The sequence below is a fragment of the Hypomesus nipponensis genome, chromosome 13, assembly GCF_054491055.1.
Source record: "Hypomesus nipponensis isolate SF chromosome 13, ASM5449105v1, whole genome shotgun sequence".
In the NCBI taxonomy this organism is placed as follows: Eukaryota; Metazoa; Chordata; class Actinopteri; order Osmeriformes; family Osmeridae; genus Hypomesus; species Hypomesus nipponensis.
In genome coordinates, this window is record NC_140373.1 from 11,582,570 (window position 1) to 11,594,793 (window position 12,224).

Consider the following 12,224-nt stretch of genomic DNA (forward strand, 5'->3'; position numbering starts at 1 on the left):
ACTCACTCACTCACTCACTCTCTTACTTTCAGTCATTGCGCACACATGTATACTATTTTCTCTCTCTCTCTCTCTCTCTCTCTCTCTCTCTCTCTCTCTCTCTCTCTCTCTCTCTCTCTCTCTCTCTCTCACTCACTCACTCACTCACTCACTCACTCACTCACTCACTCACTCACTCACTCACTCACTCTCTCACTTTCACTTTCACTCTCTTTTCTCTTTCTGGTCCCTTGTGGTAATATTGCTATCAGTCTAGTTTAGAACGTCCTATCCAACCATCTTTCTGCAAAAAGCTTTTGTCACCTTGCCGTCCTCATCTAACCCTCAAACTGGCTTTGTTCACTTGACAAAATCTCTCCCTATCTCTCTCTCCCCCTCTCTGTCACCCCCCCTTCCCTCTCTCTCTCTCTCCCTCTCTCTCTCTCTCTCTCTCTCTCTCTCTCTCTCTCTCTCTCTCTCTCTCTCTCTCTCTCTCTCTCTCTCTCTCTCTCTCTCTCTCTCTCTCTCTCTCTCTGCCTCCAGGCCTGTTCTCCTTTATTTTCCTACTCTCTCACGCTACCCCTGCCGTCTCTGTTTCCCTCCCTCTCTCCCTGTCCTCATCTCTCTCTTCCTTTCCATCCCACTTGTCCCATGGTCCCTCCTCCTCTCTCTGTGTTCAGTTCTGCCACGGGCAGTCTAGTCAGGAGTCTACAGCGAATACCAAGCTAGCTCCTTCCACCCAGCCATCATCAGGCTGGCCTCTATCCTACAAATGCAGGGAAACAACATGACTGCTCCCCTTTGTGAATGCCAAGTACCCAGGGCTGAATGGAAGCATTTAATACCCTTTTTAATGATCAAATGGCAGGATGTGCCATCTCGAAAGACCATTTCCCTTGTCAACAGCCTTTCCCTGGAAGCTACCCTGTTTGTCGTTACGCTAAGGTAGCTGCCTTAGACTGCTGTACCCTTCTTTGCTGCTGTTTGGTCGGACTTTGGCATTTCTCTGTTATTGACCTAAGCTGATGTGTGTCACGGAACAATGTGAGCGGGAGCGTTCGTTCACAGCCCGCATGTGCCTTTGAGGATTCCCCATGAAGCTCCTTTAGGTTTGTGATTTGTCTCTGTGTGTTTGTTTATGCGGCAGAAACAGGCAGACACGCGCACAACGATTTCCATAACAGGAATGTTTCACAAACCTCCCTGAACTCTGTGTGTCTCTGTCTCTGCGTGTGTGCGCCTGCATGCGTGTATATGTGTGTGTGTGGTGTGTGTGTGTGTATGTGTGCGTGTGGTGTGTGTGTATGTGTGTGTGGTGTGTGTGTGTGTATATGTGGTGTGTGTGTGTGTGTGTGTGCGCAGGTGACAGGCACCATGGGCGGCATGCAGAGCGGCCTGCAGCAGCACCTGGCTCGGCTGGACGAGATCTTCGCCACGCGCGGCGACTACGTCCAGACCCTGCGCTTCATGCAGCAGATGGCCGACAACGTCATCAAGCAGCTCCTGGGCCTGCCTGACTGGGAGCAGGCCAAGGTGGACCTGGCCTCCCTCGCCAGCCAGACCTCCCTGGTCGAGTACTACAGGTCCGCGGTAGAACCTCCGACCGCAGAACGAGAAGTCATGGGTTCAAATCCCCCCTCTGTATGCCCCCCTCCCCGGTCAAGAGTTCCAAAGCTCTGGGTTTGGGACAAGCACAGAGAAGCCTGTTCCCCCCCCCCCACCACTGTTAGCTTTGAGATATCGATCGGGGGGAGATTTTGATATGGTTGGCGCAGGCGATTTCGAGCTGAAATGGGACTCTGCGGGCTGCGCCTCCCATGACTCAGCACTCCTGGTGGCTCCACAGCCGGTGAAGGGGCACCTCTGAATTGACATGGAGCCCCGGTCGAGAATGCAGTCATTCTCCTCGCTCACACCCCTCAAACCTCTGGGAAAGAGGGGTTTGTGTGTAAAGGAGTACTCAGCACATGGAGGCAGGGTTCGGAGAGATGCCATAGTTCCAATCCCCCCCATCCCTCCCCCCCACCCCACCACATCCACCCCCAAACCCACCCGTCCCTCAGATAAGGTTTCGTTGCACTCTAATTTGCCCCGTAGAGGAATCCCATCAACAGGGCTGTCCCTGTCCCCCCCCCCTTCCCCTCCATACTACTGTGGTACTGTACGGCTCTACCCTGTGATGCGGAGGGTGGGGGGGGGGGGGGGGATAACAGTCTATCTCTCAGAGCATAAAATATTCAACCATATGGATTTAGCCTCATTCATTATTAACAGTCTGGACTATGGCTCTTAGCATGGCTCAGTCCTGGGCCACAGACTGACCAGCAGAAGCTGAGCAGATGGCTGCAGAGGCGTGCGTGGGACACCAACACACACACACACACGTGCACACACTCGCAGGCGTGCACCCACCAACAGTGTGACGACCTCAACTAACACGAGTTGACAACTCCTTGAAACGGTCCGAAAAAAGCCTCCACACATTCTGCACTGTCCCATCCTGCAGTGCGTGTCGCACTTGAGTGGTTAGGGGTGGGGGGCATGGGGCAGAGTTTCCTTGGTACGAGACTCCCGCTAGCGGAGGTGGACACGGCCGCGCGTGAACGCTTGTCCTTCTCCCTCCGTCCTCCAGGTGGCTCACCTACCTGCTGCTGCTCATCCTGGACCTGGTCATCTGCCTGGCAGCCTGTCTGGGGCTGGCCAAGCAGTCTCGATGGCTCCTCACCACGTAAGTACAAGCCTCCCGGAGCGACCCCCTTCCCGTCCCTTAAGTCCCTCCCTGTCTCCCCCTCATCCCAGTCCTGCTCCAGCCCTCCCTGGATGATGCTCCAGCTGTTTGCGTGACCGGGGTTGGAAGAGCGACTCGCTCCACTGCAGTGAGCAAACTGTATACAGAATGCCAAGCGGTAACTTTCTGTCAGACAAAGAACAGACAAAGAACAAAAGTCTGCCTTTATTTATTTACTTTCGACTTCAGTCATCAAAACACCGACTGGCTCACTGCCTGACTGTAAATCCAACTCCAGCTTTCCGTATTTGTTTGTCCTTGTGTTTCCCCTCGTACGACAGCCCTCCGGTCGACGTTGAAGGTTTGAGAGCGGGGAAGGCGGCAGACTTTCTGCTCTCGATATCAGGGTCTGGTGGGTGGTGGCGGGTTTGACCTGCTTCAGGGGGAATTCAAGGAGGCAAAGGTTGTCTTGCGTGGTCCGGGGTTGTGGGTCCGTCTCACGACTCGATGGACGAGCACAGCGCTAAAGACATCGAGAGATGTCGTCCCAGGTTGGTATGGTAACGGCCGGTTGAATGGCGGCGACGTTTGATGGGATTAGCCAGGATTGGTGCTACCTCGGCTTTGTCACATTGTGGACCGGCGGGATCTGAAGCCGTTCCATTGTTGGGGATTAACACCTCTCTGATCGACATCTCTCTGACCTCGTCCTGGCTGCTCGCAGGTACATGGGTTCCGCCACCTTCCACCTCTGCGTGTTCGCGCCTTCCCAGCGTGGAACCGCTTCAATTATTCAGTTTCCTCCATTGTTGTGGTACCGTGGGACTTGTGAAGGGGTTCGGGGGAAGAAAACGGAGAAAGCTTCCATGGAAGGTTGTGCTACCATCTGAAATAGACACGCTGCCTTTTCTTTAAAACACACACACACACTGCTCGTTTCTCGCACACAAACTCAGTCACTCCCTCCCACATGCCCCAGTACCTTCCGGCTCAGCTTCCTGTGCTCCCCCCTCCAGGGTTCCCTGGGAGGTTCCGCCCGGCGCCCCCCCTGCCGGGCTGGAGGTTTCCCCCGGTGCGCGTAATCCACCTGGGGGCTGTGTTCACCCAGCCGAGCCCTGCGCCGTCTCTCTACATCAGTCACCGAGGGCCCCTTACAGCCAAGCAGCACACACACACTCTTCACTCAGCTTTCACAGAGGAAATTTCCACATTTGGTATCAGTAACGGTTTGAGTATTTACAGTCATGTCTTGAGTTGTGAGGACCTCCTAGTTGTTTGTGTGAGTGTGTGTGTGTGTGTGAGTGTGCTCAGTAAGCAGATGGTGGCATAGCTCCACTGAAGCACCAGGACCCTCCAGGTCCGTCCTCTCTCCGAGGGTTCCAGAGGGGGGTCTGAACAGTCCCAGATGTGTGACGCCCACGTGGCCTCGAGGTCGAGTGTTTGTTGGGTTTGCGTGTCAGTGGCTCTTCATCCGCGACCGCGTGTGCCTGTGCGCGGTGCGTCGCGTTCCCGTGTGTCCCAAACAGGCCTGACCGCTGCCTGGGAACAACAAGCATAGCTGGCTCGCTCGCTTTCCACTTCCATGACCTGGCTGGGTGTGTCGATGAGCGGGGACACTAGGGCGTTACGGCTGCCCAGTGGGCAGCCCAGCGCCAGCCGCTAAGACCCAGATCACCACGGGCCAACGGAGCCCATCATGACACAGCCAACGCCACTTAGAGCCAGGCGGGGCGGCCCTCTTTGTCTTCCGCACCACTCCCCCCCCCCCCCCCCACACAGACACGCACCGCACAGGCAGACGGACGCACGCGCAAACAAACCAACAGACGCAAGCAAACATTTACAAAAGCATAGCGCGCATGTAGGCATACGCGTAAACATTTACCGCGGACGCACACAGTTAAACACAAAAACACTCTCTCTCTCACACACACACGCGTAGCCAGACATACGGCGCCCCAGATAGAAACTTGTCGTCACACTTACTTAGCAATCAGTTGTCTGCTTTAACGCTGATCTTTAACATAAAGTACAGCCGTTGTCGGGTGAGTCATACCGCAGAGTGGCATCTGAGGCACTCGCTCGTGCTAATCTTACTGGTGACACTGTCCTCTCTGTCTCCCCCTCACCCCCCCCCCCCCCCGACTGGAAGTCCATTATTCCGCCGGTGCTCACCGTCCGTCATGACGAGAGAAACAACAGAGGCACAGGGAGATGGAGGGAGACAGTTGCGGGGAGGTACGGGGCGAGAGGGAGACGGAAGGGGGAGGGAAGGGGAGGGAGGGAACGAAAGAGACAGACATTGGGTGGGGGAGCGAGAGAGGGAGACGGATAATGGGATGTACAGCCGAGAGAAGGGGGTGAGAGGGAGAGAGGGGGGGGGGGGACCGTACAGTGATGGGAAAAGGAGCTCATTATCTTGTCAGCCTGTTGTGAATTAGTGAGGCAGCCAGCTTGATAGCTGCTGGGGGGGGGGGGGGGGAGAGGCAGCACCCCCAAACCAGGAGACAGACTGCTGTTCCAAACCTCTGATTTTAAACGGTGAGACCGAACGCAAGCTGAGCCTGGTTAAATGGAACACACGCGGTCATTTGCTTGACAAGGGATTTTTGTCGATCTTCAATCTGGAGTTGATCCATGACCGGGTAAATGTTGGTTGCTTGGTAGGCATTATTGATCCCTTTGTTCGCATGGGCCTTGGATGCACACACACGCACGCTTGTGATCACATCCTGGATCTCATTCCCTGATGGCTTTTTGGTGGGCGGAGAGGAGGAGTAGAGACCCAGGTGCATGAGAGCGTGCACATCATGCAGCTAACAGCCTCTTATCCCTTGAATGGATGACAGGAGCGGGATGATGATGATGACATCTGTATTTATGTTCAGACACGGCCCGCTACTGAGCATGCTCAGTCTGCCCTGCGGCGCACCCCCCACCCAACCCCGTAAGGAATTGGGAACAAAAGAAACGTGACCTATGACCTTTGGTTGGGTTGTTGGTTATATGATATCCTGGTATTAACACTAGACCCTATGATGTCCTGGTATTAACACTAGACCCTGTGAGATCCTGATATTAACACTAGACCCTGTGATATCCTGGTATTAACACTAGACCCTATGATATCCTGGTATTAACACGAGACCCTGTGATATCCTGATATTAACACTAGACGCTGTGATATCCTGGTATTAACACGAGACCCTATGATATCCTGGTATTAACACGAGACCCTGTGATATCCTGGTTTTAACACTAGACCCTATGATATCCTGGTTTTAACACTAGACCCTGTGCTGGTATTCATTTCCCACCTAGACAGCACATCTCCGAAATTGAAAGTTTGTGTTTGTCAATGTCTAACTTATGACTGTTAGATTGATGGTGTTATTACAGCCGGTGCTCTGCCTGTAGCTTGATGATAATGCAATGTGCTGACTGCATTTGTTTCTGGTGTGTGTTTGTGTGTGAACGCGTGTGTGTGTCCCCCTCAGGATGATGGTGTTTGGGGTGCTGACGCTGGTCCTCAGCTGGGCGTCTTTGGGAGCGGACCTGGCCAGCGCTGTGGTGAGTTCCAGCACACCCGTGACCGTCAGGGTTCAGATCTAGCGTGATCACGACCCCAGTGTGGTGATGCGGGGGCTGGGTTACAGTGTTCATGCGAACGGATGGGAGAGAGAGGAAAACAATTTAAAGAAATGAGAGAGAGAGAGAGAGAGAGAGAGAGAGAGGTAACATATTTTGGGTGCACACGCTGAGCAAACAAAAAACGGACGCGAGGGAGTGGTTTTATCGTGAGAGCAATCTCTCCTAAAAGCTCTTTTCCACGGAGGTCCCCCGTGTACGTGAACACAACACGTAACAAGAAAAAGCCCAGGCCTTCTGCTTGAGCGGGAGGTCAAACGGCAACCATCTCTCAGCTCGGTTCAGGACTGTCTCTCAGCTCGGTTAAGGACTGTCTCTCAGCTCGGAAACAGCCGGAGAGGGATCGACTGCTAAGTGGAGCGGAAGGTGAAGGAGAGAGGAGAAGAGCACCTGGCACCTTAGCTGGCGGAGGTGTGAAATCAAAAGGATTTTGGTGCCTCCGTCCTCCCCCCCCCCCCCCCCCAGGACATCGGGGCCGCTGTCTTCCACCTATCGTGCGAGGCTTTGATCACACCCCCGTCATTTGCAGAATCGCAAAACGCAACCCAGGAAGAGCTTCCGGCAGTTTTGAACGTGCAGCAAGGTTCCTGTCAAGAGATCGCAGCCTCGGCCTCTCCTTCCACGGCCAGGTTCATCATCACCTCAGGTGTGTTCTGGTCCAGAACACGCCGCGGAACACCTTAGACCAGTGGAACCCAAACATACGGGCAGATACGGTCTTCCGGCAGGTTTCTCCTCGTGGCGGCGTCTGGCCGCGAAGGAGCGGGACGGCGTTTGTCGCGCCGTGAGGTGACCCCCCCCATGGTCCTTCGACTGTCGAAACAGAGGTTAACGCTCTGTATTCAGCTCCATTTCTTTACCCTCGGAGCAGATCAACCCACCAGTCTTTGACTACTCAGTGTGTGTGTGTGTGTTGGGGGGGAGGATTTAGGATGGATAGACACTGGTGGTGTGTGAGTCACATATTTGCCTAAGGCTCCTATGTTCTATTTCTCTCTCTTCTTCTCTCTCTCTCTCTCTCTCTCTCTCTCTCTCTATATATATATATATATATATATATATATATATATATATATATATATATATATATATATATCATGTTTTCCCCCCTCCAGATGTGACCTGAGGCTGTGGGCTGGGCCCATAGACAGTGTATGATAGCAGCCAGGGGCTGATTGCCTTGCTAAGACAACAGGATGTTGTGTGGAAAGTCAATGTCAACACTGTGTCTTGGGGTTTAAGGTGTTTCGTTTTGGCCCTTTGAAATTGCACGTCTGCATCGCATCTGTATTTAAAGCCCGCGTCTTAAACGCGGCTGTGTTTAGGACTTGGAGCTTGAGGGTTTTGAGGTTGACTGAGGTAACTGGTGTTTGGGTGGGAGGGGGGGGGGGGGGGGTGACAGAGGTGCTGTTGTGGTCTAGGCTTCCGCCCGCACACCCTCATCGTGCAATTTGGGTCTCGGGGTTGGTGACAAGCTTCCAGAGTAGTAAACTGACTGTTATTGGCTGGTCCTTAACTCTCCTCCCGGAGCCAATCACATTCCCTGCTTCAAAGGGACACATAATTGCAAATGCATGCACATAGAACAGCTGTCCACGAAACCAATTATGTATGGTGCAGTACACTGGTTGATAGTGTCGACACTGTGAGTTTACTGTGTGTGGGCGTGCATGTGCGACAAACAGCCACTATAAATAACTGGTGGGGCCGTTCATCATTCTTTCAACCCTCTCTTGCTCACGCTCTCTCTTTACTCTCTCTCTGCACTCTCGCTATCGCTCTCTCTCTCTCTACTCTCTCTTGCTCTCTCTGTACTCTCTCTCTCCTCCGCACGTTGCCTAGAGATTGCGTGAGGTATTCCAACTCCTACAGGGAGGGGATGCAGTAGCTGGGGGGGGGTGATCTCATTAGGATGTAACCGTATCAGGCAGCAAGGTCAGGCCTGCGTGGCCCTGGTAGACCAGCAGGGCGGTGGTAGCGAGGCTGCTGTGCTCCTCCTCCTGCAGCCACCCGAGGAGAAGAAGAAGTCTGCATCCTGTTGGCTTCCTGCATAATACATGAACGCATACTAAGTTCCTGCACGGGAAAGAATTACAGACAGAGCAATATGCAAAGATTCGTACACACACACACACACACACACACATAAATACACACACATGGTTAGGCAGATACATCAATGTATTCCCAAACACTGAGCTTTGGGAGAGCAGACAGTGTTTCATCCTCTCGTTAACTGGGCCCCTAGAGGCCCCTGGGGCCCTTGTGCATATTCCACTGGGCCCCAGAGACATCTGGCATTCACCGAATATTAGGAGAGGCAGCCCAAACCTCTCTGTTGGTAGTATTGTCACATCTACTCATTGGAAAACATTTGCCAGTCTTTGAAGATGTTGCATTGTCTGTGCGAGTTCTTCTACTAAACTCCTTCCTCCTCTGCTCTTGGTTCAGGGTACCAGTGACTTCTGCGTGGCCCCAGACAAATACCTCATGAACCAGACCAGGGGCCTCATCGGGCCTGGTAACTCCCTCCAATCACGCTCACGTTGTTGAATGAGACGAGTTATGACGGAGTCAACGAGCCCTCACCCCCTTCTGATATGGCGTTGTCTCTTGTCCCGTCTCCCTGCAGATATCGTTCACTACTACCTGTACTGCAGCCAGACTCTGCCCAACCCCTTCCAGCAGGTACGCTCCACACCACTCCTGCTCAAAGCCCCGCGGCACGGACGAGCCGCACCGGCTGTCCTGTCTGCTCCCTTCGACCTCCTTCTCTGTCTCCCTGCTCTTCTTTTGCTCTCTTTCACCCTCCCTCTCTCTCTTGCGCTCTCTTGCCCTCTCTTGCCCTCTGTGTCTTTCTCTCCCTCCCTCCCTCTCTCCTTCTGTCTTTCTCTGTTTCGTTCTCTTTCCCTCTCTTGTCTCTGGGCTCTCTCTCTTCTATCCCTCCCTCTCTTCTCTCTTTCTCTGTTTCGTTCTCTTTCCCTCTCTTGTCTCTGGGCTCTCTCTTTCTTCTCTCCCTCTCTTCTTTCTTTCTCTGTTTAGTTCTCTTTCCCTCTTTTGTCTCTGGGCTCTCTCTCTTCTCTCCAAGTGTCTCTCCAGGGCTCTCGAGCGAGGTTATTCCTTCCCATAAGCACCAGGGCTTTTTTTTAGGTCAGGTCACGATACCGACGAGGGCCCCGTCATTCCGAGTGCAGCCCTGCGAAGCGCTGTTCACTCGGAGTCGCCACTTGTAGACGTGGCCTCCGAGAATCAATACAGAGCACCGCGACGAGAGGCCGGGCCGGCGCTCCTCGCCACACTGGCAACGCGAGCGCGCCTGCAGATGACCTCAGCAGAGCAGACACGCACCCAGGCCTCCCACCACCTCTCCCAGCCCCCTCCCCCCAACTCCCAAAGCTCTCCTCGGTCTACACCTCCTCCTTTTGTTCTCCCCCCCCCCCATCCCCTCTCCCTCCCCTTCCCCCGTCCTCATGGACTCAGGGGCTGAACACGCACGCGGGACGAAGAAGGGGAAAAAAAAGGCGACGGCTCAGCGAGTCGTTCGCCTCGGTCGCGGCGCCAAAGACAAACGTTTAGAAAGAAGGAAGAGAAGCGTTTTGATCAAAGGACAGTGATTACATCAGCTAGTCTGAGGTAATTGCCTGTGTCCTGCTCCAATTACAAAGCCAGCTCTGCTGACTGCCCCGTCGTCCGATTCTCACGGTTGATGAGATTCGGGGTCGACTCTCATTTCCATGTGAGAAAATCCACAGATAAAGCAGAATGGGACAGCAATTAGCATATTCATGACAAAAAAACAAGAGATTTTCTAGCCTGGAACCACATGGCTCCCTTCTGTGGTACTGTGCCCAGTAAATACAGGGCTGGTTCGCCCCCTGCTGGTGAAGGAACACACCGACAAGGCCCGTTAACGGATCGAGAACACACCTCGTGTCGTACGCTTGACGGCAGCAGTGCTGACGCTGTGTTTTTCCACAGTCCCTGACCGTCTTCCAGAGGTCGCTGACCACCATGCAGATCCAGATCCAGGGCCTGCTGCAGTTCGCGGTCCCCCTCTTCCCCACCGCAGAGGTGAGCCCCCCCATCCCCCCCCCTTTCACCTGGGACTCGCACACAGAACGACTGAGAACCTCGTACACTTTCATCCAGAGCGAAAGGACAAAGAGCGCATGTCGAGGGAATCAAATACTCGCGGTGCCCAGTTGTAGCCAGTGGTAAGGCAGACGGTGCCAAGGAACGGTTTGCCTTTTACAAGGCACAACATCGTACCTCAACATCCGCAGACGTGTCAGCAGCCTGACACGTCTCGAATACAACACAAACACGCAAATACAACACAAGCACGCACGCACACACACACAGAGGCTCATTTCACCATGACAAGTCCCACTCCCCTCCAGAGCCTGCTCCCCCTCCTCCGTGTAGATCAGTGAAGATCTCCTCCGCTTGCTCCGTCTTCCACAGAGGGACCTGCTGGGCATCCAGCATCTGCTGAACTCCTCGGAGACCGGCCTGCACCAGCTGACCGCTCTGCTGGACTGCAGAGGACTCAACAAGGTAGAGGAGCCGGCCCGCTCTCCCTGCTCCGTGGAGCTCATCACGCCCATCTGGGTCAACAGAACCGCAGCCAAGCTAACGTTCCGACCGGGATATACGCATTGGAGCGGTCTTTCTGTTGATAACAGCGGATCATTCTGTGTGCGTGTGTTTTGTAGGACTACCTGGATGCGTTGGTGGGTGTGTGTTATGATGGGGTGGAGGGCCTGCTGTACCTCTGCCTCTTCTCCATCCTGGCGGCCGTAGCCTTCTCTGCCATGCTGTGTGCCATCCCCCGGGCATGGAGGCAGATCGCCAGCAGGTCAGCCTGCTCCAACTTTCTCTCGTCACTCTCTCCTTCAATTTCTGCTGTTTGGAACCTCTCTCGCTCTCACTCACTCTCTGTCTCTCCCCCTCCCCTCCTCTCTCTCTCTCTCTCTCTCTCTCGTTCTCTCTCTCTCTCGCTCACTCTTTCCATCTCTCTCATTCATGTCTCAATCTCCCTCTTTCTCTTTCATTCTTCCTCTCACTCTCTCGATATTCTCTTTCTTTCAATCTCCCACCCACCCACCCTCTCTCTCTCTCCCCCCCCCACCTTCGCACGTATTCACCTCAAACATCCGTCCTCCCCACGCCCCCACCGCTGACTTCTCCCCCCCGCGCGTGTGCCCGCGTTCCAGGGAGCGAGACTACGACGACATCGACGAGGAGGACCCCTTCAACCCCCAGAGCCGGAGGGTGGCGCCCAACCCCAACCACACCAACCTGCACAGCTTCTGCAGCTACAGCAGCAGCATGGGGAGCCAGAGCAGCCTCCACCCTCCGGCCCAGGCCCCGGCCGTGTCCAACGCCCCCGTCTCCGAGTACATGTGGGTGCAGCGAGCGTGAACGGCAAGGCCTGGAGGGTTGTAGAGCGTGGCTGTTATACGGGCTGGTCGAAGCGATGGATCGTTGTGGGATTGGGAGACCGTCCTGGGTTGAGGGTGAATGTGTCCGGGTTGCGGATGTGTCGCTCGTGCTAACTGGGATGGTCCTCTTCTCTCTCCTTCTGTCTTCGTTGTTTGTTTTTTTTTCCCCTGTCTTCTTGCTCACTCTCTCTCTCTCTCTCTCTCTCTCTCTCTCTCTCTCTCTCTCTCTCTCTCTCTCTCTCTTTCTCTCTCTCTCTCTCTCTCTCTCTCTTTCTCTCTCTCTGTCTCTCTCTCTCTCTCTCCTTGTCCCCGTTTCCCTCCTCGTCTCTCGCTGTTTGTCTCTCTGTCCTGGCCTCTCTGTCTCTCTCTCTGTCTCTCCTCTCTCTCTGTCTCTACTTCTCTCTCCCGGTCTCTCTCCGTCTCCC

At 54.3% G+C, this 12,224-nt stretch overlaps 1 protein-coding gene across 1 annotated transcript in view; it reads left to right on the forward strand.

Moving 5' to 3' along the window:
• ttyh2 (tweety family member 2) overlaps positions 1-12,224 on the forward strand; it is a 37,456-nt gene that overhangs the window by 21,673 nt on the left and 3,559 nt on the right. The window contains exons 4-12 of the mRNA XM_084671073.1: positions 1,342-1,562; positions 2,612-2,707; positions 6,205-6,277; positions 8,807-8,876; positions 8,988-9,043; positions 10,334-10,426; positions 10,820-10,912; positions 11,071-11,213; positions 11,572-11,760. Coding sequence (XP_084527199.1) covers positions 1,342-1,562; positions 2,612-2,707; positions 6,205-6,277; positions 8,807-8,876; positions 8,988-9,043; positions 10,334-10,426; positions 10,820-10,912; positions 11,071-11,213; positions 11,572-11,760 — 1,034 coding nt within the window. The remainder of the gene's footprint in view (positions 1-1,341; positions 1,563-2,611; positions 2,708-6,204; positions 6,278-8,806; positions 8,877-8,987; positions 9,044-10,333; positions 10,427-10,819; positions 10,913-11,070; positions 11,214-11,571; positions 11,761-12,224) is intronic.